This window comes from Rhinopithecus roxellana, chromosome 13, assembly GCF_007565055.1.
Source record: "Rhinopithecus roxellana isolate Shanxi Qingling chromosome 13, ASM756505v1, whole genome shotgun sequence".
Taxonomy (NCBI): Eukaryota; Metazoa; Chordata; class Mammalia; order Primates; family Cercopithecidae; genus Rhinopithecus; species Rhinopithecus roxellana.
The window spans coordinates 118,689,996-118,716,651 of record NC_044561.1 but is presented as its reverse complement, the minus strand read 5'-3'; the positions used below and the strand labels follow the sequence as shown (position 1 = coordinate 118,716,651).

The 26,656-nt window shown below is 49.3% G+C and overlaps 1 protein-coding gene across 2 annotated transcripts; it reads left to right on the top strand.

Moving 5' to 3' along the window:
* Positions 1 to 3,519: 3,519 nt before the first annotated feature.
* Positions 3,520 to 26,360, top strand: SDC4 (syndecan 4). Of its 2 annotated transcripts, none has more exons than XM_010384239.2 (5): positions 3,520 to 3,615; positions 16,603 to 16,741; positions 19,187 to 19,233; positions 21,058 to 21,256; positions 24,222 to 26,360. In XM_010384239.2, the coding sequence occupies exons 1-5, from the start codon at positions 3,556 to 3,558 to the stop codon at positions 24,371 to 24,373; spliced, it is 597 nt and encodes a 198-aa protein (XP_010382541.1). In that variant the 5' UTR covers positions 3,520 to 3,555; the 3' UTR covers positions 24,374 to 26,360. The 2 variants fall into 2 exon arrangements, with proteins under 2 accessions (XP_010382541.1, XP_010382540.1); XM_010384238.2 differs by having other exon boundaries at positions 3,522 to 3,615; positions 16,603 to 16,750.
* Positions 26,361 to 26,656: the final 296 nt, after the last annotated feature.

The following is a 26,656-nucleotide window of genomic DNA, read 5'->3' as shown; positions in this document are numbered from 1 at the left end:
CCATCTCTACTAAAAATGCTAAAATTAGCTGGGCATGGTGATGTGCACCTGTAATTGCAGCTACTCGGGAGGCTGAGGTGCAAGAATCACTTGAACTCGGGAGGCTGAGGTTGCAGTGAGCAGAGATTGTGCCACTGCACTCCAGCCTGTGTGATGGAGTGAGACTGTCAAAAACAAACAAACAGACAAACACCTTAATGAATATTGCTAGAATGAAATTGGTTCTAGCAATCATTTTATTTCTATCTTTCATTTATTATAGCTGTCAAACCATGTTGTGCTAAAGCCATCTTGTTGTGGTTCCTGAAAGTCAATTTTTAGAAATTTTGTGCCTGGGTGCCATGGATCACATCTATAATCCCAGCACTTTGGTAAGCAGAGAGGATTGCTTTAGCCCAGGCATTCAAACCCAGCCTGGGTAACATAGTAAGATTCTATCTCTACCAAAATAATAATAATAATAATAATAATAATAATAGTAATAATAATAAGCTGTGAGTAGTGGCGTGTGTCTAGTCCCAACTACTCAGGAGGCTGAGGTGGGAGGATCTCTTGAACCTGGGAGGTTGAGGCTGCAGTCAGCCATAATTTTGCCACTGCACTCCAGCCTGGGCTACAGAGAGAGACTCTGGTTTTTGTTTGTTTGTTTTCTTACATCAGCTAGTTGTTAAACATAACTATTACTAAAAATTAAATTATATGAACATACAATTATATTAAAAACAAAGGAGGCCGGGTGCAGTTGCTCACACCTGTAATCCCAGCACTTTGGGAGGCCGAGGTGGGTGGATCACTAGGTGAGGATATCAAGACCATCCTGGCCAACATGATGAAACCCTGTCTGTACTAAAAATACAAAAATTAGCCAGGCGTGGTGGTGTGTGCCTATAGTCCCAGCTACTCAGGAGGCTGAGGAGAATCGCTTGAACTTGGGAGGCGGAGGTTGCAGTGAGCCGAGACTGCGCCACTGCAGTCCAGCCTGGGTGACAAAGTGAGAGTCCGTCTCAAAAAGTAAAAACAAAAACACAACCATAAAGGAAATAAATACTCAAAACTCATCACTTACTAATTATCTCACTACACTTTACTGTTATCTATGCTTTTGAGATTATTTGCACCTATTGTATCTGTGTGGTAGAAATATATCTTCCCAGCTCCATGTTCAGTGACATCTCATTGGTAGCTTGAAACCAGCCATTGCTGGTAGTATTTACACTACAGAAATTGGCAAATTAGCACTCGCTACTTCCCCTAGCCAATTGTCAAACATGTACCAGAACACCACTGGCTGTAAGTGCTGAGAAACTTTCTTCACTTATAAAAGTTAGTAGGAACAGAAGAACTCTTGTTACAACAATGTGACAATAGATAACTAAAATCACATAGTTATCTATTCTATATGTAATGATCTATCTACTGACAACTAGATTAGGCCACCCTGCAATTTTGTGGAAAGCAAAGACTGCAAACCATTTAACTTGCAAAAGGATTTCTTATTCTGGCATGAGATTTCTTCATTTTCTCAGTTTTGTTCCAAATCCTAGGGAAGCATGTTAAAAACCACTGAAAGTAATTGCTTACCTTTAAAGCTGTGGAAACCCCATGGTCAGCATTTGAAGCTTGCTTTACTGCCAAGGTTCTCCGCCACAAGAGACTTTTATTCTTTGATAATAATCAAGGGGTGGAAAAAGGGGAAGTCACTACAAATTCTTCACTCCACAAAGTGTATGAATTCATAATATGCCAACAGAGGCCAAAATGCCCTACTTCTAAGGCTGTGTTACACCCTTAGAAAGATTTATACGTAAGTCAGGGAGAAACAGGGTTAGGCTTCTTTTGTACTTTGATCATCACAGGATGCCCACCTTCACACCCTGCAATAATTCCAACAGTACCTGTGCTTGGGGCCCCAGATAATTTTACAATCTCCATATAGCAACCCCCTCTACTTCTTCCCCCAACCTGCTCCCACCAATGCACTGTTAGGAGGACGAGGGGTAAGGAGGACACACAACTTTCACTTATAAAGGGTGGAAGCTGACCTAAGGATGGAAATAAACTTGCAGACCAGTTCTCAGAGAGATCAAACTTTTGAAAAAGTTCAAAATCTGGAAGATGAAGCCCTTAGAACAGATGTCAGCCACTCTGAGACCAGCGTCAGTGGTTTCTAAGTGGTCTCAGAGTAGCTGAGGCCCACTGCCTATTTTTTTTTTTATTTTTTATTTTTTTGAGATGGAGTCTTGCTCTGTTGCCCAGGCTGGAGTGCAGTGGGGAGACCTCAGCTCACTGCAACCTCTGCCTCTCGGGTTCAAACGATTCTCCTGCCTCAGCCTCCAGAGCAACTGGAATTACAGGCACAGGTAACCATGCTTGGATAATTTTTGTATTTTGTAGAGATGGCGTTTCAGCATGTTGGCCAGGCTGGTCTCAAACTCCTGAGCTCAAGCGATCTGCTGCCTCAGCCTCCCAAAGTGCTGGGATTACAGGCATGACTCACTACATCCGTTCTGCATTTTTATTTTAAAATGTTATTTATCTATTTATTTATTTATTTTTGAGACAGGGTCTCACTTGGTCACCCAGGCTGGAGTGCAGTGAGCAATCATGGCTCACTGCAGCTTTCATCTCCCTGGCTCAAGCAGTCCTCCCACCTCAGCTTCCAGAGTAGCTGGGGCCACAGGGGTGCACCACAATGCCTGGTTAATTTCTTAAAAAACTTTTTGTAGAGATGGGGTCTCATTATGTTGCCCAGGCTGGTCTCCAATTCCTGGGCTCAAGGGATCCTCCTATTCCTTGGCCTCCCAAAGTGCTGGGATTACAGGCCTGAGCCGTAGAGCCCAGCCAATTTTTGCATGTTTAAATGGTTGGGAAAAAGGTTAAAAGAATAATAGTATTTCGTGACACATGAAAATTGTATGAAATTCAAATGTCGGTGTCTATAAATAATGTTTTATTAGGACCTAGCTGCGCTCATTCCTTTAGTATTTATGCCTGCTTTTGAGCTACGACGCTGGAGTTTGAATAGTTGCCACAGGGATCGTATGGTCCGCAAAACCTAAAATATTTAGCCCTTTACAGAATAGTTTGTTGTCCTCGGTCTTAACGCTGTTCACATCCCATTTGGGAAGTTCTGTATCTTCAGAGGGGAGCACACCCGGTTTGAAGGCTGGTCTAAACTCGACACCCTAGGCAAGTCCTTCCCGTTCCTGGGCCTTAGTTTCCGCAACTGTAAAATGGGGTTAGACTCAGTGATCTCTGGGGACCTGCCTAGAAGTGGGTCAAATAAATAAAGGAGGTTGTAGCTCCTGGAGGGTAGGACTAGGGGTTGACTAGGAGCCGGGGGGCGCTGGCAGGGTGGGTCCCTTGGGGTTTCCAACTCCGCGGGCGGGCGCAGTGCCCCACAGGCCTCGCTTCCACTGGGGAATTCCGGGCGGGGTGCAGGCGGCGGGGCGGGGGCGGGCCGGGGCGGGGCCGGTAGGCAGCCTATAAGATGGGTGGCGCGCCCGCCTGGGGCCACTTGCTGCAGCCTGCACGCCCTCTCCACTCCGCGGTGCCATGGCCCCCGCCCGTCTGTTCGCGCTGCTGCTGCTCTTCGTAGGCGGAGTCGCCGAGTCGGTGGGTGCTTGGAGGTCCCGGGGGCGCGGGGGGACCTCGGGCAGGTGCCTCCTTTGTTCCTCGGAGCGTGGGATGGGGGGGCAGATCAGGGGATACGCCACCCCCAACTGGACACCGTGGCCCGGGAAACTTTGTTGGAAACTTTGCTCCGGGATGGCTTCATGCTCCGGGATGGCTTCACCCGCCGTGCGCCCCTCGCCTGTTGCTCTTCCCGCCTCCCCTGGCCCTGTGGGCTCGTTAGTGACTAAGCTGGTGTCAACTCTTCAACTCCCACACCCTCGTCCCTTCCCTGGTGACCCTGGGGCAGGCTTGGAGCGCTGAATCCCCTCCTCACTTTCTAGGCGCCCAGAGCGGACAGCTTTAGGATCCGAGATGGCCTGGGGATCCGGGGGCTGCGTGTACTCGGAAGGGGGAGGGGTTTAGGGTTGTGCGAGGCCCTCTTTCACACACCAAGGAGAACTGAGCCCTGACCTCAGTTGTGGCCCCAGCTCTGTCATTGACTTGTGACTTAGGGCAAAGTCCTGCCCTTCTCAATCTCTTCCCAATACTGCACTACGGATCTGAGGGAATGGGGCAAGAGGGGACTGCTACTGCTTTAGGGTTTCTAGAAAGTTGGGGACTCTGCTCTTTTCAAGGACAGAGGAGAGGAATGGTTTAGACTCAACATTTAGCGAGGAGCTGAGCTTCTGCTTTCTGCAAGAAGTGTGTTCATTTTTTCTCAATTGCAGATAAGAAAATTGAAGCATCCACCTTGAGTGAGGTGAAGAGGGTTGGGTAAGAGAAGGCCTCGATCAGCCCAGAGAAACCTTCTCACTGTCCACTGGTCTCTGTCATAACTGTCCCTGGGCCAGCAGAAGCTCTATCCATCCCCACAGCCAGCTGAGGAGGAGGGAGTCAATCTCATCTGGGAAACTGGGGGCATGGGAATTACTGGTGAAGGCAATCTGTCCCCTGGTGCCTGAGCTTTGTGCCCCTTTTGTGCCCTTTAGCTCCAGTTTTCAGAGAGAGTGAGTCCTTGCAGTTTAACCATTAATGTTAATTTCTTTGAAAGCCTTGGGGCTCCTATTCCTCTGAATTTACTTAGGGGAAGGTTGATTCTGCCTGCAGGCTCTTCTTGAGGAATGAATGAGACCCTAGGCAATACTTCAGCACAATTCCAGGCATGCCATGATGATTGCAAACATTTAGCACCTTTGTGGGGGGGGGCCAGACATTGTTCTAATAACTTTCTAATGGGTATATCAAGGAGCTTAATTCCAACAACAATCCTACTGTGTATTGTTCTTAAACTGGTCCTGAGGCTAGAGAGGTTAAGTAACTTGCCCAGGGTCACACAGTTAATAAACAATAAATGGTGAGTCAGATTGAAATTTAGGCAGCCAGGCTTTCAAGTTTCTGCTTTAGCTTCTATGCTTTGTGCCACTCCAAGCGTCCCATACTTGGTAACTCAAGACGGGTTTAGAATCGGTTGAGATTTTAGGCTGGAAGACAAAGGAATTCTGAGGTGGGAAGGAAACAAGGCCAGTAAGGTGATGACTTAACCTAAACCAAGGGCTACCTTGCCTGAAAGGTTAGTAGCTGAGGACCCAAGCCTTCTGCCTCTGGCGCAGTGCTCTAAACTAGGCCCTGAAGGGTGTGTTGGGGTCAAGCAACTGGGGAAGCATCCCAAGGGATACCTCCTGGACAGTACAGGGTAAAAGAGGAAAGGACCCAGGAGGTTGCTGAGGTCACCATGTGCCCAATCACATGCCAGTTTCCTCCCAGGGGCTGTAAGCCTGCAGGTGCTTCAGGGTGCTGAGCAGACAGCTGTGTCCTGGGGGCATTCTGAAGGATGTGGTTTGGGGGAAGGGGACTGTGTCAGTCCTGCCTGGATGACCCATCAGCTGGAGGAGACATCAGCCCTGGGCAGCTGCTTCCTGAGAAAGGTGTCAAGTCTCATCCTGACCTCAGCTCTCTCCTTCCTGGCTAATGTCACAGACCTCCTGCCTGTAACTGGGGCACAGGGCTTCCCCTTTGGCCTATCCCCTCCCTCTGTTCTAGGTTGTGGTTGGAAAAATCAGACCTAGTCACAGTTGGCTTGGACTGAAGAGATGATCCAGCGTGTCCTTTTCTTTTTGCAGGTAGAGAACAGTGAGGCCCAGGGAGAAGGACTTTGCTAATAGCAGCTAGGATTGATAGAGTACTTTTTATATGACAGATCTGGTGCATTTTATCCTCACAAAAAAGACCTATCACATGGGGATTCTATTATGCTCACTTTCCAAATGTGAGAGGTAAAATGGCACTACTTTGAGTTAGCAGAGAGCATCCAGGACCCCAGGATCTCTGACTAGTAGTCCTCCCATTGTGAGTGGTGTTCCCCCCACTGTTCCATCATTCTTCCCCTTACCACCCCCATGTTTTGGAAGGGAACCCAGGCTCAGTACCCAGCTGTCCTCTCTGTTTGGCTGGGCTTGCTATACTAAACCAGTTCTTCCTGTCCAGCTGGGAGCATTCCCTGATCTGCCTTCCTGCCACTCCCTCTCAGGCCAATTAAAGGCAGCCTTGTTTAGGGAGTCCCCTCCACCCAAAGGTGTTTCTACCCAGGGGCAGCCTACTGACTTGGCCCCAGGCCCAGGCAGTTCTGGGGAAGTGTCCCCCACCTATCAAGTGTACTCGATAGTTTAAGGACATTTCTGGTCTTCTACAGCGTCCTCTTCTTGAGCGGGGGTGGGGCGGAAGCCTAGGGACTTCTAGGACCCTTGAGTGAACAGTGAGAGCTCTTGGGACTTCTCGAGCCCAGGGAGTTATCAAACACCCAGGAAAATATTTGGGCCATGATTTGGAGGGTTCCATGAGGTTGGGGGAAGGCCTGTTTCCCTGCTGGGCTGACATCCCCCATCTTAAAATGAAAGATTTGAACAGGGTGGCCTCGAGTCCTTTCCATCTCTGAATTTGATTAATAACTTAAGTACCTACTATTCAAAAGAGGTCTCTCTCTTGAAGGAATTAAGAGGGAATGAACATACTTCACCAAATTCTGAATCCTCTCCCCCTCCACCCCCATACACCCAGGGCAGGAACTCTGCTCTATTTGTTTTTGTGAAATACCTGTCCCCTAGTTAGTACTCAGGAAATGCTTGTATGAATGAATAAATTCATGCATGTAACTTTATTCTAAATGGTTCATTAATGTTATTTATTGATAGTATGAATATCTCCCCGTACTGCAAGGTACTATTTTCTCTATTTTTACAGGAAATGGATGCTCAGAGGAATGCAGTGGCTTGCTAAGGTCAGAATCAGGTCCGACTGATAGGGCGAGGTGTCTGGTTTGAGTGTCCTCAGAATATTCCAGATGAGGAAATTTGCTGGGTTTGAAGGTAGATACCTTAGGTCCTACTTCTGCATTGCTGGGTGACCTTGAGCAAACATGCCCTATCTCTGGGTCTCAGTGTCCCCAACTCTAAAATAAGGAGGCTGGACCATTGCCTTCTAAGGTCTTTCCTGCCCAGAGAGCCCATTGATGAGGGGAGGGGCCCTTTCCTGGTCTCCTTGGTAAAGTCTAAACAAATCCCAGTCTCAGAAGAGAAGTGGGGGTGAGGGGACATTCGGCTCCTGCCATCCCCAGCTCCTAGAAACAGAGGGCTTTTCCAAGGACTTTGAGTGCTGAGCTTGCCTGAATGAGGAGCTGGGGAAGCCAGGCTGGGCTCCCAGCCCCAGCTCCCTGTTGGGAGAAGTTGGCTCCTAGCTGTCCTTCAACCTCCCAGACCGGACAGGCAGGTGTGATTTCCAAATGATCGCTTAAAATTGGGGTAAGGGGCTGCACCGAGTGCTGTGAGTCACTGCATGCTAGCGTAGCCTGCCTGAGTCACCCATTTCCTTTCAAACTCTTGGCTAATAGGACAGCCCTGTGGTGGGGGTGTTGGAATGCGCTCAGAGTTTTACCTCGTCCTTTGGGAGTCATTGTTTCAGTGTCCAGGGCCTTGAGGGGACATACAGGAAATGTTTGTACTAGGGCCGGCACTTTCATGTGTGGGCTTTGACATTGTACATTGCCTGCGTGTGGACTTTGACATTGTACATTGTGCAGCCAGTCCTCAAAATTGGGCTTTAGACCTCTGCAGAGCAGGTAGTACTGTTTTCCCCTTTAAGGCAAAACTGAGGCTGCAACTGGCCTGCATTTTTTCACAGAGCAAAAGCTGGTACCGTTCAGGTTTGATTTGACCCCAGGATTTTCTGATATTTGTGATGACCCCTCTTTGCTTCCTGGGGCTGGCCAGAGGGCATTGAAACATTGGCTTGGTGTTAGGCAGACCTAACTCCAGACATGCTAAGTCCACCTCTTACTGGTTACATGAACTCAGTCCTGCTACTCAACCTCTGAGCCCCAGCCTCCCGGTCTGTTAAGAAGATCAGGAGGCTGGGGCTCAGAGGTTGAGTAGCAGGACTGAGTTCATGTAACTAGTAAGAGCGGATCACGAGGTCAGGAGATCGAGACCATCCTGGCTAACACGGTGAAACCCCATCTGTACTAAAAAAATACAAAAATCTAGCCGGGCAAGGTGGCAGGCGCCTGTAGTCCCAGCTACTCGGGAGGCTGAGGCAGAAGAATGGCGCAAACCCGGGAGGCGGAGCTTGCAGTGAGCTGAGATCCGGCCACTGCACTCCAGCCTGGGCGACAGAGCGAGACTCCGTCTCAAAAAAAAAAAAAAAAAAAAAAAAAAAAAAAAAAAAAAAAAAAAAGAAGATCATGATACCAGTGTGGCGAAGCTTAGAGGAGACGACAGACCTGTAAATAAAGGCACCTAGTGCCATGCCTGGTAGGGAGGAGGTGTTACTTAGTGACAGTTCCCTTCCTTGCCCAGGCCACCTTCATGCCAGGGGGTCCTATCTCCTCCTGGAAAGCTTTCTCCCATCCCCCTTATCCCCCTTATCTACCCCCACACTGGGAGGTGGGAAGGGAGAAGTCTAGGGTGGGGCTGTTGGAGTCCGAATCTCCTATTTGTTTATCTTAGAAGTGGGCTGTTTGCTAATTATTGAATGGGTTTATGTTTAAACAAGAACCAGTTCTGGGCAGCCCCACCTCTCCTGCTGGGATTTGCTGGAGCCTCGTGCTGAACAGTTTGCAGCCTGGAGGGAGAGGGGGCAGGGGGTTTGCCAAGGGTAACGGACCATTCTGGACACTGCCCAGGACTTGGGGTCACCCTCCTGTGCTGGAGGGGCAGAGTTTCTACTCTTAAGGAGGCTGAGTAATTGCAAATAGCACTTTGAGGGGTGAGGTGTTGGTAGACAGAAAAGGTATAGTGTTCTGAAAAGCCAGTTTCTCGTATATTTTCACTGCGTGGTGCCCTAGAGAGGGAGGAGAGAGAACACATATGTCAACAGTTGGGGTCTCATTTAACCTTAGAAGAACAAGCCTGACTTCTTGGGCTGGTTTGTCATTAACTCAGTGGTGACCTTTAGGCGCATTCTCGAACCTCACTGGGGCCTCTCTGGTCCTGTCTGCTGAAGGCTGGGTGACTGAAAAACGGTACAGAAAACTCCAGTCCCTGTCCTAGCTCTGCTGCTCACCCAGGGACACACACAGTTAGTACGTCACTTTGTTGATGTGAACCCCAGTGTCCTCTATAAAACACCTGTGGCACTCAAAGGTCATAATCGGTGTTTGGCAAACTTGTAAAGTTCTGGCTTTATTAGCACCTAGACAAGGGTACTTAACCTGGCCAGAGTTTAGCTTTGGGGAGGTGGTGTCTGTGCATGTGTTGAAAATGTAAACTAAGAGTTATGGTTATTGGGGTTTAGACCTTTTTATCCTTTTCAGGGGGCTTCAGTACTACCCAAAAGGTCACTCTGATCTCAGCAGTTCTTTCTGGCTTTGACCTTTCTACAGTCATCCTTCCTCCCTCCCCCACTTCCCAGCCTTGTTCATGCCTCCAGTTTCCCCCAACCCCCACCATCAGCCCAGACCTCCCTATTCAGCAGCTCCCACCCCTTCAGGCTGCATCTCACCCCTCCCCCGTCCTCCAGGCCAGGGAGCTCGGCTGCTCCAGTTTTCTCTGGCACAGTAGAAGAGGCTGCTGGTCAGGTGACACCTGGGGTAATGGAAAGGGGAGGCAGGGAGAGGCTGGTATGTGTGGAAACAGTGACTTGGTGAAGCCCAGCAGTCAGTGGCTGGCCTGCGGGGACTGGCGGTGTCACTCCAGCCTCTGGGCGTGGGGGCAGCTGTGGCACATGGCTGGCCCGGCTATCCAGAGTGGGGATACTCCTTGCCTTGGGGAAGCCCTGCCAGAGCCGTCTGTGGGACAGACTGACCTGGTCTGGAGGATGGCTTCTCTGAGGGGTGGTGAGGAAGGCTGGGAAGAGGCAGGAAGCCAGACCCAGGGCTGATCTAATCAACTGAGACAAGGCTACAGCGTGGGCTCTCTGCTCTGAGAACACAGGAGGTTTGTTTACATCCCAAGAGCCTCCCTAGCCCTCAGATCCAGCAGGGATTTCGGATCTGCTGCCTAGATTACAAGCTCCAGCTTCAATGCACCTCTGTCTCCGAGGCCCTGAGGGAGCCAGACCCCTCCTGGCTGTCTCCACCAGTAATCGGAGCAATGCCCAGCTTGGTTACCGGGCTGGGACAGAGGGAGGCTTGTCTCTGAGACCTTTTACAGATTGGGAAACTGAGGCTCAGAGAAGGGAATTGTCCACGATCATCCAGGGAGTTGATAACAAAGGTGCTGGATCAGCTCCTGGCAGGGAGACGTCCAGAGGCTCCTGAACCCTTCCCCCATTTCTAGCTGGCACCCTAGGATCCTGGAGTTCTTGCTGTGGGAATGGACTGCCTTGGGGCTTGGTGAAAAGCTGGTTGCTGGCAGTGCCAGGCCTGGCTCTCTCCTGAGTGATTGTGTTCAGAGTAACCCGACCTTGAAGGCGACATTTGAACCCTCACTCCACCCCCACCCCAGACCTGGTTTAACCATTCAGGCAGGCACCAGACCACCAGACCATGGATTGGTGTGTAGTTTCTTTTTACCTTCTAAATACTTTTTTTTTTGTTCCTGGGGACCCAGGTCCCCAAGTAGAATTTCAGGTGTTTCTGATCACTGTCGTTTGCACCTTCGGGGAAAATAAAAATAGTCTTTACCTGTATCTGCTTAGGACAGGTGGTCAAAGCTGTGTGACCTTGGGCAGGTCTCTATCTCTGAATCTTTTTTTCCACAGTCTGAAGGGACCTGATTGGTTGAAAAGTCTCTGGGCTCAGAAGCAAAATGATAACCCATTATAGGTTATATTCCTTTACAGTTTGCAAAGCAGCATCTCCCTGTCCCCAGGCTAGCTTCCTTCCAGCAATAGAACTGCCTCTGCAAGTTTTCCCAGGCCTCTGATCCTTTGAGCACTAATCCCACTGGCCAGGAAGGCAGGTGGGGGTTAATCACAGCCACTATTCATTGATCACCTGCTGTGTACCAGGCCACGTGCTGGGTCCCTTGCACACACAAATGCATTCCACTTACTCCTCATCACCCGCAAGGTGCTACCAGCCCTAGTCACAAAAGAAGAAACCAAGGATTTCAGAGCTGAAATAAACTCCCAAGCTCATATAGTTAGGAAGTGGCAGAACTCACACTTGTGAATCTGCCTTGATGCACAACCACTCCGGGTGGTAGAGTCACAGTTGTAGGCCCCAGGTTTTAGCCATTCTGGGGAATGTCTGGCCCTTAAAGAAGTGGGTGGGGTGGGGAAGAACAGTTACTGCAAGTGTACGCTGCTGGGGGTCACCTGCCAGAAATCATTCTGGTGGGTCTGGGTGTTGGAGCCCCAGGTACTTGCCATCCCCTCTCCCCACTAAATTTGGCTTACCCAATTATTACCCTTCTGGTCTTGCCTCCTGATAGAAGGGTCAGGTGTGTCCCCAACCCTACCTCCCCTGGGGAGGAGCCAGGTGCGGGGAGGCTCTCATTAGTTCACAGTTATCCAAGCCCAGACCCTGAACTCCTCCCTGGTGCCCCAGCCAAGTTTCTGTTCCTTTGTTTAAGCAATATCACTTTCATCTTTGTTTACTCCTGGGCAGGAGCAGGGGTGCCCTGGAGCCCTGGCCCAGGCAGTGTGTTGTAGACTGGCAGGTTAGGCTGGAGAGAAGTGAAGAGTGGGTGGCAGTGAGAAGCCTAGTTGTGGTTAGGATGTGGTCTTGAGAAAGATCTGGATTTGAATCCCAGCTCTATTGCTTTCTAGTTGCATGGCATTGGATAAGTGACTCAGCTGAACCTTAGTTTTCTCGTCTGCAAAATGGGTAGAGCACCTTGCAAAGCTGTTTTGCCAATTAAATGAACTCGTATAAACGAAGTACCCAGCATGGTGCTTGGCATGTAGTGGATACTCCTTTTAGTCACTCATGCTTTTCCTGGAGTGACAGAAACCATAGGATTTGGGGATAGGGTTGGGATAGGATCTTTTCGTAGCTTCATGCCTATAGCCAAAAGACTAGATGGGGAGTATAACTGTAATGACAGCCGCTGCCTGTGGATTTGCTGAGACCCTTAGGGGCAGCCAAGACCCTTGAAGGGGAGAGAAGGTAATTCCAGTCTGGGAACCAGGAGACCTGGGTTCTAAGTCCATCTCTGCTGCCAGCTGCTTGGATGACCTTGGCAAAGTCCCTTGTTGTCTTGTCTGTTTGCTAGGTTATAAAATCAGATACCTTCTGTTGGCAGGTGTTAGTTTCTATAGAACAAAAGAGCACTTGCCCTCCCTTCTTTCTCCCCAACAGTCTGGGGAAGAATCTAGGATCTCTAAACCCCTAGGCGCTAATCCCAGATCCCCACCAGCCACAGGGCCGGCAGGGTCTGTGGGACCCAGGCCCACTGCCCTATTTTTTATTTTTTGGAGACAGGGTCTTCCTCTGTCACCCAGGCTGGAGTGCAGTGGCGCAATCATGGCTCACTGCAGCCTCGACCTCCTGGGCCTAAGTGATCCTCCCACCTCAGCCTCCTGAATAGCTGGGACCACAGGCATGCACAACCACACTTGGCTAATTTTTGTAGAGATGGGGTTTCACCATGTTGCCCAGGCAGATCTCAAACTCCTGGGCTCAAGTGATCCTCCCACCTTGGCCTCCCAAAATGTTGGGATTAAGCCACTGTGCCTAGCCACCACTGTCTTATTTAGTTGGTAATTTCTGTTGTGTGCTCATGAAAGGGACAAAAATACAAGGAGACTTGAGGGCCCAGAGGGTGCCTTTGCATGTACACACATGAACACACATGCCTGGGCAAAGGTGGGGTGAGCTGAGGAGAAGAGACCACATTCTTAGCCAGGAGCAGGGCGGGGTCCATCTCTGGTCAGGGCTGGATCTGGCTGCTGGGTGGCCTGGTTCTTCAAAGCCACCCCAGACTTTTCAGGCTTTATCTGAAAAGAGGGCGGAGGAGAGGAGGGCCGCTGGTGACTTCCCAACCTTTACAGAAAAAAGAGCCATTGCCCACAATCCCACAGGGCTTGGTCCTGTCTTGCTGGCCTAGTCCTAAATGGCTCTTACCCACTTGGGAGATTCCTTCCTTCTTGTCAGAGGTCATGGGTGGAGAAGGGACCAAAACAGGGCAGAGAGGGGACTTCCAGAGCTGAAGGAGAGATTTAATTCCCTCTGTCCTCCCATCACCACTGGGAGCTGGAAGAAGTTTCTTCCCAGCCCCTTGACTTGCTGTAGGAGGGAAATCCTGGGCTCATCTAAATGCAGCCTTTGAAGACTCCATTTTTCCAGAACTTTGGAATAGGATCGAATCCTGGCCATGCCACGGAGCCCCGGGGTGACTTTAGACTAGACTAGTTTCTTTTTTGGAAACTGAATATAAAAATGAAGGGTTAAGGATGAACAGGTGCCCACAAAGAGGGCTGAACTGGAAATAAATCTTGGTTTCAGCCTTGGTTTTGCTGCTGACTTGGCTGCAAGAACTTCACAACCCACTTTCGCTCATAGCCTTCATTTCTTTTTTTTTTTTTTTTTTTTTGAGACGGAGTCTCGCTCTGTCTCCCAGGCTGGAGTGCAGTGGCCGGATCTCAGCTCACTGCAAGCTCCGCCTCCTGGGTTTACGCCATTCTCCTGCCTCAGCCTCCCGAGTAGCTGGGACTACAGGCACCCGCCACCTCGCCCGGCTAGTTTTTTGTATTTTTAGTAGAGACGGGGTTTCACCGTGTTAGCCAGGATGGTCTCGATCTCCTGACCTCGTGATCCGCCCGTCTCAGCCTCCCAAAGTGCTGGGATTACAGGCTTGAGCCACCGCGCCCGGCTGCCTTCATTTCTTTAATGTAAAACGGAGGTAATTCCTAACAGCCAATGGGCATGCTAATCCCATGGGTTGTTTTGAAATATCTCTTAGCACTTTCACATACTGAAGAAAGGCTGGATGCATAAACAACATTCCGTGGCTCCCAGGGGCAATGAGGAGTGGGAAAAAGTCTCTCAGCCTGAGACAAATCTCCTGATGGAACTACAGCCCCTATTGAGGACTTTGACCTGGTCAACAAGTGGCCAAAGTGTACCATTCTTTCCTTCTCCCGGCTGGATTTGACCCTCCCTGCCCCTACTTCACAGGGCTCCCTTGGAGCCTGGGGCAGGCTGTGTTCATGTGTGCATATGTGTTCATGCATGTGTTTATGTGTTTGTGGTTAAAGATCCAGGTGAGTGATGCCTGGGTTCTGGTCCAGTGTGATTACTTCCTGCTCGTGTGGCCTTGGACAAGTGACTTTACTTTTCTGAGCCCTTGTTTCCATCTCTGCAAAAAGGGACTATTCAAAGGACCTAGAGAGGCTGTGTGCTTGTTTAAGGCCTGTCACTTGGGTTCTTGGGGGATTTGCCGCCGGAGATGGAAGTAGGAGCCCAGGGACCCTGCCCTTAGGTATAGGCACTTGGGCAGCCATGGGGAGCCTTCCTCCTGCTCTGCCAAACCAAAGCCACAGGCACGGGCTATGTGCGGGGGCTTGAATTCCAGCACCAGCAGCCCAGCAACTCCTGATTCCCGAGTCATGAAGTCATCTCTGACCAGGACTTAACCTCTCTGGCTTTCCACCCCGATGGGTGCCAAGCGTTCGGCAGAGATTCTCCCCTCTCCCCGGGGAGAGAGTGATTCCTGGCCACTGCCTTTCTTGCAGCCTGACCCCGCTCCCTTCCGGGAATCCAGCATCCTCCCTCTGTGGGGGTGGAAGAGGGGCATGAGGGTCAGGCTCCACCTGCCTCTCCCCGGAAGCCCAGGGGGGAGAGTACAGGAGTGGCTCCAAAGCAGCTTTCCTGGGCCTCTCCTGCAATGACAGTAGCCTTATCTTAGGGACAGATGTTCCTTCTCACACCCCCTTCTTTGTCAATGGCAGTCTCAGCTGTGTGAAGGACAAGCCTGGGGTGCCCGAAACAGAGACCTGACCTGGTTCTATCCTGAGTTATGTAGTGAACGCTCTGTGTGACCTTGGGCAAGTCCTTGCCCTGTTCCAGGCTCAGATTCAAGTTGTGTGAAACGGGAGGACAGGAGCTCCTTGGGTCCTGGAATTCTGTGATTCTAAGCAGACTCCCAGCTCCTGCAGTTATGGGGTCTGGAGATGGCAATGTCTTACAGCGGGAGGGGCATGGTGTATTGAACTTAATGAAAACCCCAACTCTCCTGGCAAATACTAGGCACTTTAATGTTGGAATTAATTAATAGAATAATGAACTTTGCTCAGAGCAACTGTTCTCTGGGCAAACAGAAGCCTGAGCCCAGAAGCTGGAGGAAGGGTGATGGGCATCCAAATGTTTCCTGTGCTCTTGAGGGTGCTTTGTTCCCACTCTGTGGAGCTACAGGATGGGAGCAGGGTACCTGATGTACTGTAGGGCTGCCCGGGACCTTTGACACTTTCCTTTGGCAAGCTGTTTGGTAGGAGTGGACCTAAGACTCTGTCATGATCAGCTGTGTCTCCATGGGGTAGTGGCTGAGTGATGTTTATGGGTACTGGAGTGGATGGTCTGTGAAGGTGAGGATTGTGCCTCTTGGTGTCTGCATGGTGCTGGCAGCAGAGCAGACCTGTGGGAGATGTTTGGAAGGCAAGACTGAATCCAAGAGTACACTCCTGAGTCATCAGGTCTGGGCAGTGCCCTGACCTGAGGCTGTCTTAGGGTGTGCGTGAGGCAGCCCTGTCTGTCCCGGCCCAGACTGACTCAGCTGGGAAAAGTGTCCTGGACTGGGCAAGACCAGAACCAGCAGCCCACTCCCTGCCCTGTGTGAATCAGCTGCCACTGCATCACAGAGCCCTGGAGTGTAGCATCCCAGGGCCCTGTGCATGGAGACTCCTGGCTCTGAAGTCAGGCAGCCCTGTGTGTGCAATCCTTGCTCTTCCATCCGCCAGCTGTGTCACCAAAAGAAAATGACTCTCTCGGCTATAAAAATAAGTGAATAACATGCCTCCAGAGTTACTAAAACAGGGCCCGGCACACAGCAAGTGCTTGGTAAATGATACCTAGCCATATTAATACTTTGATTATTACCTCATTTACTATTTTTATTTTTTTTTGAGACGGGGGTCTCACTCTAGCTCAGGCTAGAGTGCAGCGGCGTGATCCTGGCTCACTGCAACCTCCGCCTCCCGGGTTCAAGCAATTCTCCTGTCTCAGCCTCCCAAGTAGCTGGGTCTACAGGCGCAAGCCACCACGCCCAGCTAATTTTTGTATTTGTAGTAGAGATGGGGTTTCACTGTGTTGGCCAGGCTGGTCTTGAACTCCTGACCTCAGGTGATCTGCCTGCCTCAGCCTCCCAAAGTGTTGGGATTACAGGTGTGAGCCACAGTGCCCTGCCTCATGTACTATTTTTATTTGCCCAGAATGGGAAAGAGACTTGCCTAAGGACACACGGCGAGTTAGAGGTAGAGTGGGATCCAGGACGCAGGTCTCCAGGCCCTGGCCTGGTCTCTTTTTAGTTTTTGAATGCCCACTTCACTAGCTTTCGGGCATCGGCTGTCATGGAGCACTGGGGATGTTGGCTGATGTGTCTCCTTTCTTTATCTTAGATCCGAGAGACTGAGGTCATCGACCCACAGGACCTCCTAGAAGGCCAATACTTCTCCGGAGCCCTACCAGATGATGAGGATGTAGTGGGACCCGGGCAGGAATCTGATGACTTTGAGCTGTCTGGCTCTGGAGATCTGGGTACAGAAGGTGTGGTGGGCAGGTGTAGGCACAAAGCTGGTGGGAGTGGTGGCCTAAGCAACCCGGAGGATGCCCATGCCTTGAGACTTGGATTTTTGTGGGACTTTTCCTAGAATGCCCTTTCTCCTTCTCAAAAAAAGGGGAGACAAAAGTAACGGATTAAACTTTTCCATCCCTGAGAGCCCCTGGGGACAAGCTGTGTGCTGCTTTGAAGTCATTGGTAGCTCTGGGTTTTCTGAGCTCCAGCCTGAACCTGTCCTCATGGGCTCTTCTCTTTGCTGCAGGGCATGGTGGGGGTGGGGTGAGGGTAGGATGGGTGGCAGGACAGGGTTGGGGTGGGGAAAGAGGACCCATAGAGTGTTTTCCTTTCTCTGAAAGCAAAAGTTCCAGCCTGTGCCACATGGTGAGAACTTGTCTCTACAAAAACACAAAAATTGGCCAGACATGGTGGCATGCACCTGTAGGAGTCCCAGTTACTTGGGAGGCTGAGGTGGGAGGATCCCTTGACCCTAGGAGGTTGGGACTGCAGTGAGCCAAGATCATGCTACTGCACTCCAGCCTGGGTGACAGAGTGAGACCTTTGTCTCAAAAAAAAAAAGAAAAAAAATAAAGGAAAAGTAGCAGCTTAGAAGTGGGGATGGGGCGGGAGGGGGCATGAGTGGGCAGAGATGCAGTTGGGAAACCAAGAACAAGTCCCTGCTTCAGTGGGGGTGGGATGGGTGAAGGGCCCAAGGCCTCCAGGCCAGGCCAGACAGCTAATAAATGTCCCTCCTATGTGCAGAGAGGTGTTAATAATTGCAAGTTTTAGCTCTGGAGTCACATGGTCCTGAGTTCAAGCCTCCACCCTGTGTGAACTGAGCCTCAGTTTTCTAATCTGTAAAATGGGAATAATAAAGATAGTACATCAGTGTTGTGGGGACTGAACTGACTTAAAGCTTTTGGCACCCACCAAGCACTCAGTACGTGTGTGTTTGGTTTTTTAAAAATATAAATTTTATGGTCAGGCGTGGTGGCTCATGCCTGTAATCCCAGCATTTTGGGAGGCCAAGGCAGGCAGATCCACGAGGTTAGGAGTTTGAGACCAGCCTGGCCAACATGGTGAAACCCCGTTTCTACTAAAATTACAAAAATTATCCAGGTGTGGTGTCGGGTGCCTGTAATGCCAGCTACTTGGGAGGCTGAGACAGGAGAATTGCTTGAACCTGGGAGGCAGAGGTTGCAGTGAGCTGAAATCGTGCCGCTTGCACTCCAGCCTGGTGACAGAGCAAGACTCCATCTTGAAAAAAAATAAAAATAAAAACATAAATTTTATTATGTGCATTTAAGGCATACAACATGATGTTACGGGATACATATAGATAGTAAAAAAGTTACTACAGTGGAGTTAGTTAATATATCTATCATCTCACATAGTCATCCAGTAAATGCTTTAATATTGCAGTTAGAGTTTTCTTTCTCAATAGTTAATTCCCTGGGGATCTTGTTAAAATGTAGATTTTGGCCGGGCATGGTGGCTTACACCTGTAATCAAAGCGCTTTGGGAGGCCAAGGCGGGCGGATCATGAGGTCAAGAGATCGAGACCATCCTGGCCAACCAACATGGTGAAACCCCGCCTCTACTAAAAATACAAAAATCAGCTGGGCATCGTGGCGCACCCCTGTAGTTTCAGCTACTTCAGGGGCTGAGGCAGGAGAATCCCTTGAACCTAGGAGGTGGAGGTTGCAGTGAGCCGAGATGGCACCACTGCACTCCAGCCGAGGCAACAGAGACTCTGTCTCAAAAGAAAAAAAAAAGTAGACGTTGATTCAGTCAGCCCTGAAATTCTACTTTTTTTTTTTTTTTTTTGAGACGAAGTCTTGTTCTGTTGCCCAGGCTGGAGTGCAGTGGCACGATCTTGGCTCACTGCAACCTCTGCCAACCAGGTTCAAGCGATTCTCCTGCCTCAGCCTCCCAAGTAGCTGGGATTACAGGTGCCTGCCATCACGCCTGGATAATTTTTGTATTTTTATCAGAGACAGGGTTTCACTATGCTGGCCAGGCTGGTCTCGAACTCCTGAACTCAAGTGATCTGCCCGCCTTGGCCTCCCAAAATGCTGGGATTACAGGTGTGAGCCACCCTGCCTGGCCTTGAAAGTTTACATTTCTAACCAACTCTAAGGTGTTGCTATTGGTTTTTGGATCCACACTTTGCAGAGCAAGGGTTTAAAGCAAATGAGCCTCTGCCCAGCAGCCAGCTCACACATTCCTGTGAAAGAGCCGGGGGTGGGTCTGAGGAGCCCCATTTTACAGATGAGATGACTGAGGTAGGGGTGGAGAAGCTTGCTTGTTGGACATTGAGCATTTGGAGGCTGGTTGTACGGTGGAGCTACCACCAACCCTGGCTGAAGGGGTCATTTTCTTGGGGTAATGGGCCTCACACTCACACAGCTATTCTGACCTTACAGATGACTTGGAAGACTCCACAATCAGCCCTGAAGTTATCCATCCATTGGTAAGTAGCTACATGCTTCTGCCTCTTCCACTTTTCTCCTCTATAGCAGACCTATTAGGAGAGGCAGAAAATACAGCCCCCATAGGCAGAATAAGTGAGGGGGCTTTTTTTTTTTTTTTTTTTTTTTTTTTTTTTTTTTTTTTTTTTTTTTGAGACGGAGTCTGGCTCTGTCGCCCAGGCTGGAGTGCAGTGGCCAGATCTCAGCTCACTGCAAGCTCCGCCTCCCGGGCTTATGCCATTCTCCTGCCTCAGCCTCCCGAGTAGCTGGGACTACAGGCACCCGCCACGTCCCCCGGCTAGTTTTTTGTATTATTTTTTTTAGTAGAGACGGGGTTTCAACGTGTTAGTCAAGATGGTCTTGATCTCCTGACCTCGTGATCCGCCCGTCTCGGCCTCCCAAAGTGCTGGGATTACAGGCTTGAGCCACCACGCCTGGCCGAGGGGTCTTACCCCACTATGCAGGAAGGCTTTTTAAAAATCTGGCCCTGGGCTGGGCGTGGTGGCTTAGGTCTGCAATCCCAGCACTTTGGGAGGCTTGAGGTCAGGAGTTTGAGACCAGCCTGGGCAACATGATGAAACCTGTCTCTACAAAAAATACAAAAATTAGCCAGGTGTGGTGGCATTGTGCCTGTAGTCCCAGCTACTTGAGAGGCTGAGGTGGGAGAATGGCTTAAGTCCAGGAGGCAGAGGTTGCAGTGAGCCAAGATTGTGCCAATGCACTCTAGCCTGGGTGACAGAGCCAGACTGTGTTAAACAAACAAAAAAATCTGGCCCCAGCCTCATTTTGTAGGTTGCTGGTAGGCCATCCTCCCTGCAGGGATAGTCACCGTCAACACCAACTCCTTTTCTCTACATTTATAGCGATTTCCTAGCATTGATATAAAAGTATATATACAGGCCAGGCACAGTGGCTAATGCCTGTAATCCCAGCACTTTGGGAGGCCAAGGCAGGCAGATCACCTGAGGTCAGGAGTTCAAGACCAGCCTGGCCAACATGGTGAAACCCTATCTCTACTAAAAACACAAAAAATTAGCCAGGCCTGGTGGCGGGCACCTATAGTCCCGGCTACTTGATTGGGAGGCTGAGGTAGGAGAATCGCTTGAACCTGGGAGGCAGAGGTTGCAGTGGGCAGAGCCATTTCAAAAAAAAAAAAAAGTATATATATAATTCTGTGAACTATGTTTTTCACTTAGACTGTTCATGAGTATTTGCCTGCATAATTTAATGCTCTTGTCATTTTTATAGGCTGCATAATAGTTTACCTGATTCCTTTTATTGATGGAAAAATGGTTTATAATTTCTTAACATTTTAAAATGATAACACTGCAGCAAACATCTTTTTTATTTTTGCAGAGCGATAATAAGTTTATTAAGAAAGTAAAGGAATAAAAGAATGGCTACTTCACAGGCAGAGGAGCTGCAGCAAGCATCTTTAACACGCAGTCTCTGAAGAACTCCTTACGATAGAGTTTCCAGGGCAAAACTGCTACCTTAAAGCGCAAATGATGTCTAAGGTTTTGCCAAACTGCTTCCAGGGTGGTTGGTCTAGCATAACCAGTGGCCAGCAGTGCAGGAGAGCACCTGCTTCCCTGTTCCCTTGGTCACATTCATTTTTCATTTGGGACAGATAAACTAGAAAAGTTGGGGATAAGCATTTTGGCAGCATAATTGTGGAGAGGTTGTTGCCAATTCCTGCTCCAGGACCATATGGTTCAGCTGAATATGGCAGAACCAGATTCTCTGCCTGGCTGAATGTCCCTGTCCCCTTTGCCCTGAGTCTTCCAAAATATGCTGAGTGTCTCTTCTCCTTTCTGCCCATCCAGGTGCCTCTAGATAACCATATCCCTGAGAAGGCAGGGTCTGGGAGCCAAGTCCCCACTGAAACCAAGAAACTGGAGGAGAATGAGGTTATTCCCAAGAGGATCTCACCCATTGAAACAAGTGAGGATGTGTCTAACAAGGTGTCCATGTCCAGCACTGTGCAGGGCAGCAATATCTTTGAGAGAACGGAGGTCCTGGCAGGTAAGGCCCCATGCTGCTTATAAGATGCCTTGAAGGTGGAAAGGGGCTCAGTGTGGGGAGAGCACCTGCAGGCAGGGATGCTTCCAGCCCATGAGGCTCCTTGGCGCCCCTTCCTTTTGCCCATTCAGGTTCTCCTAGAACATTGAAAGACTACACTTCCCTTATAGGGTGGCTCTGACTGTGCAGCCTGGTGGAGGGAAAGGAAAAAGTGCCTATCAAAGGCTTCTGGAAAATAGGCATTGAGTCATTCTCTTGCCTTAAGTCCTTCTCATTTATTTTTCAAAGGACTTTCACTGTATAGGTTTGGCATCTGGGAGTTAATCATTAAAAGTTAATTTCCCTTATAAGTCTGGAGGCTCCTTCCAATTGGGTTAGCTTCCCCTCCTGCTACTGTATCACTTGGCAGCCTTGTGACCTTGGCTGAGAAGCTTTCGAACTTGATCAGCCTCAGTTTCCTTATCTGTAAAATGGGTACAGTGATACCTCCTGGGGTTGATATAATGAGTCCATGAAAAATAAAATATGAAAGAACTTTGCACACTGTAAAGGATTTTTCTGATTTGGCCTCAGTTGAGAGTTCTTTACTGGAATGTGCATCGTGAGGAATGTTTTGTCCCAGGGTGTTGACAAGAGGGATGGAGGAAACTCCTCAAGGTCATGGCTGAGGGCCTGTCTGGATGAACTGGCCCGGCAAGTGGGCACCCTGGGCCCATGCTGGGTAACTCCTGTCTCCTGGGAATCAGCAGGGCCAGCAGCTCCGAGAAGGCTTAAGCTATAGGGACGGAGCCTGGCTTCATCCAGGACAGATAAAAGGTCTCACCTGCCTCTTGTAAAGAGGGTTCCTGGGAGCACAGCCCCAGGTGACTGGGCCCACCTCAGCCCTGACCCCGGCTTCCTGGTATCGGAGCCAAAGTTCTTTTTGCTTTTCTTTCAGAAGTAAAAAGATTTGCATAAGGCTTTGGATTTGCATAAGGTTTTGCTTTAATTAACTAAAGGTGCTATTGCTCCCAAAGAAAAATTTGAAAACCACTGGTTAATACAAGCACCTGCTTCTTACACATGGGGAGACTGAGGCCCAGGCTTTGGGCCACATAGTAAGAAAAGAACTGAAGCCAGGTTATCTATTTGATCTTCCATTTGAGAATTACACAAGCCTAAGAGCCTTATTTGAAAAGTTACATTGTTAGCTGGTATGGTGGAATCCCCCATTCCAGAAGCTTTAATCAGAACCCAGGAGCTTTATTAAATGCTTGCTGTATGCTGTGTGATTCCTGTGCCCCTCATTGAGTCCCTACAACACAAAACTGAGTCTAAAGAACTTATCCGAAGTCACAAAATCGGGAAGTGGTAGACCTGGCATTTGGACCGAGGACCACAGTCAGCTTCCAAGCCTGTGCTTGAAACTTGACCCTGTGTGTCGTCCCAGTGCAGACTTAGGGCCTCATGGAGCAACTGGGGCCGTCAGAGGGAAAGATAGAGACAAGAATGGGGTTGATGCGTGATATTCCATGTGCCTTCTCTGGCACCTCCTGGGGGTATTTTATTGTTGCTTTTTCATAGGATTTTACCTAAGAAAGAACCTCGCTTGACTCCTCCGTGCCACTCTGTCCCCATTGTGTACATAGATTTGTAGTGTGTGCAGGGATGGAAAATTAATCTTCTTAGCCCGAGTAAGACCGAATTAGGGGACTCAATCTGCCACAGAAGGGATTCTGTGAGGCATCCCTGCCCCTAGCAAACAAGAAAGAGTCATTCATGCCACCTGGCAGAGTGGACAGGCCAGACCCACTCACCATTAGACGCCCATGTTTGCCTGACACTAGGCAGGTTCTCCTCTCAGAGCCTGAACGTGTCATTTATTAAGTACTTCCTGTTGTGCACACCTGATTCTTGGGGTCCGGGACACAGATACAAACCTCAAACCTTTTCAGTTAATGAATCTTGAGAAAATGCTATGCACTAGGCACTGTTCTAAGCACTTTGAGTGGATTAATTTATTTAATCCTTAGGACAAATGTATCAGAAAGGTATGGCTATTCCCATTTTGCAGTAGGGAGATGAAGGAAACTTGCCCCAAATCACATAGCCAGGAAGTAGGAGAGGTAGGAGTGAAAACCAGGCCTTATCTACCGAGTTCTGCATGTAATCGTAACATAAGAGCTTGGAATTAGTATGTTCTGCACGTGTGCACTTTGAATGCATATACCTGTCCATGAAGGGTAGGCTATATAGGTAAATATGCACACAGGGAAAGCTAGAGAGTGCCCTGTGCTAAGGACTGTAGGATAAATATGTCTATAGGGATATCCATAGCCTACCATTTTCTCCTGTTCCTAGCTTAGTTAGTGCTAGGCTGTTGCAGGGCAGTCTGCTTGGTGTTTGGAAAGAGCCTGGGCTTTAGATTCAGGCAGATGTGGGTTAAAGTAGTAGCCTTGGCTGAGTGCGGTGGCTCACGCCTGTAATCCCAGCACTTTGGGAGGCCGAGGTGGGCGAGGTCAAGGAGTTCAAGACCAGCCTGGCCAACATAGTGAAACCCGATCTCTACTAAAAATACAAAAATTAGCCAGGCATGGTGACACGTGCCTGTAGTCCCAGCTACTCGGGAGTCTGAGGCAGGAGAATTGCTTGAACCCGGGGGGTAGAGTTGCAGTGAGCCGAGTTCATGCGACTGCACTCCAGCTTGGGCAACAGAGTGAGACTTCATCTCAAAAACAAAACAAAACAAAACAAAAAAGTAGTGGCCTTGCCACTAGCCCTGTGGTCTTCGGTGACTTAAAATGCCAACAAGCCCCTTCTTATAACTGAGGTCATGAGGTCAACTTCAATAAGGCGTCAGCTTGCCTGGCACAGGCAGTGGTGACGGTGAGGACGTCTGGTTGTAAGAGAACTGATGGTGGGGGAAAGAGGGTCCCTAGGTCCTGATGAGGAGCTCTCACCGGCACCTCTTCTCTCTCCTCCTCTCCAGCTCTGATTGTGGGTGGCGTCGTAGGCATCCTCTTTGCTGTCTTCCTGATCCTCCTCCTCATGTACCGTATGAAGAAGAAGGATGAAGGCAGCTATGACCTGGGCAAGAAACCCATCTACAAGAAAGCCCCCACCAACGAGTTCTACGCATGAAGCTTGCTTGTGGGCACTGGCTTGGACTTTAGCAGGGAGGGAAGCCAGGGGATTTTGAAGGGTGGACATTAGGGTAGGGTGAGGTCAACCTAATACTGACTTGTCAGTATCTCCAGCTCTGATTACCTTTGAAGTGTTCAGAAGAGACATTGTCTTCTACTGTTCTGCCAGGTTCTTTTTGATCTTTGGGCCTCAGTTTCCCTGGCAGAAAAATGGGTTCAACTTCGCCTTTCTGAAGGCAAGCCTGGGATTGGACCACTTCTCAAATTTCCAGTTAAGAATCTAGGTCTGGCCTCAAGCCCATACTGACCATGCCTCATCCAGAGCCCCTCTGAAGCCAGGGGGCTAACGGGTGTTGTGTGGAGTCCTGGCTGGAGGTCCTCCCGCGGTGGCCTTCCTCCTTTCCTTTCACAGCCGGTCTCTCTGCCAGGAACTGGGGGAAGGAACTGGAACCACCCGTGCCTTGAGATGTTTCTGTAAATGGGTCCTCGTGATCACACTACGGGAGTCTCTGTGGTATATACCTTGGGCCATTCTAGGCTCTTTCAAGTGACTTTTGGAAATCAACCTTTTTTATTTGCGGGGGAGGATGGGGAAAAGAGCTGAGAGTTTATGCTGAGATGGATTTATAGAATATTTGTAAATCTATTTTTAGTGTTTGTTTGTTTTTTTTTTTTTTTTACTGTTCATTCCTTTGTGCAGAGTGTATCTCTCTGCCTGGGCAAGAGTGTGGAGGTGCCGAGGTGTCTTCATTCTCTTGCACATTTCCACGGCACCTGCTATGTTTCTATTTAATGGTTTTTGTTTTTGTTTGTTTCTTGAAAATGAGAGAAGAGCCGGAGAGATGATTTTTATTAATTTTTTTTTTACTATTTATAGCTTTAGATAGGGCCTCCCTTCCCCTCTTCTCTCTTTGTTCTCTTTCATTAAACCCCTTCCCCAGTTTTTTTTTATACTTTAAACCCCGCTCCTCATGGCCTTGGCCCTTTCCGAAGCTGCTTCCTCTTATAAAATAGCTTGTACTGAAACATAGTTTTTTTTATTTTGTTTTGTTTTGTTTTGTTTTAATAGATCCCAAAATATAATGAAGGGGATGGTGGGATATTTGTGTCTATGTTCTTATAATATATTATTATTCTTCCTTGGTTCTAGAAAAATAGATAAATCTATTTTTTTCAGGAAAGAGTGTGGTATTTCCAGTTTGATGTGGCTGGATGGTTGAGTGAGTGAATTTTCATGTGGCTGGGTGGGTTTTTGCCTTTTTCTCTTGCCCTGTTCCTGGTGCCTTCTGATGGGGCTGGAATAGTTGAGGTGAACGGTTCTACCCTTTCTGCCTTCTGTTTGGGACCCAGCTGGTGTTCTTTGGTTTGCTTTCTTCAGGTTCTAGGGCTGTGCTAGCCAATACAGTAACCACATGCAGCTGTTTAAAGTTAAGCCAATTAAAATCACATAAGATTAAAAATTCCTTCCTCAGTTGCACTAACCACGTTTCTAGAGGCGTCACTATATGTGGCTCATGGCTACTGTATTGACAGCAGAGAGCATGTCCATCTATTGGACAGCACTGTTCTAGAGAACTGAACTGGCTTAACGAGTCACAGCCTCAGCTGTGCTGGGACGACCCTTGTCTCCCTGGGTAGGGGGAGGGGGAATGGGGGAGGGCTGATGAGGCCCCAGCTGGGGCCTGTTGTCTGGGATCCTCCCTCTCCCGAGAGGGGAGGCCTGGTGGCTTAGCCCGGGCAGGTCATGTCTCCTCCTGACCCCAGTGGCTGGGGTGAGGGGGACCACCCTCCCTTGCTGCACCAGTGGCCATTAGCTCCCGTCACCACTGCAACCCAGGGTCCCAGCTGGCTGGGTCCTCTTCTGCCCCCAGTGCCCTTCTCCTCGGGCTGTGTTGGAGTGAGCACCTCCTCTATAGGCACCTCTCACACTGGTCTGTTACTGATTTTTTTTGATAAAAAGATAATAAAACCTGGTACTTTCTAAACTGCCTGCCTCTGTCATTTTAGTCATAACAAGTCATCCTTTTTGGGCTGTGTATCCCCTTGATCTCAGTGGAGCATGAAGAAACTCCCCTGACCAAATCCCCATGGGGTGCCAGACATGCCGGGGGGTGGGCAGAGGGTGGGAGCAGAGATGTAAGAAGGCAGGAAGGGGCCTACAGAGGAGGGAAGACTTCAGAACATGCACTCTGATGGCCTATGCAGCATATCACCCCTACTTCAAGGTTTTGTTTAGGTGGCACTGTGTTTAAACAGCAAACACAAAAATCTTTGCATCAGT

What these genes read in the sequence shown, in the direction of transcription:
- SDC4 (XM_010384238.2), top strand. Translation starts at nt 3,556, where the DNA reads ATGGCCCCCGCCCGTCTGTTCGCGCTGCTGCTGCTCTTCGTAGGCGGA. An exon ending in TAGGCGGAGTCGCCGAGTCG is followed by an intron (nt 3,616 to 16,602) that starts GTGGGTGCTTGG and finishes TCTTTATCTTAG; the next exon opens with ATCCGAGAGACTGAGGTCAT. An exon ending in TGGAGATCTGGGTACAGAAG is followed by an intron (nt 16,751 to 19,186) that starts GTGTGGTGGGCA and finishes CTGACCTTACAG; the next exon opens with ATGACTTGGAAGACTCCACA.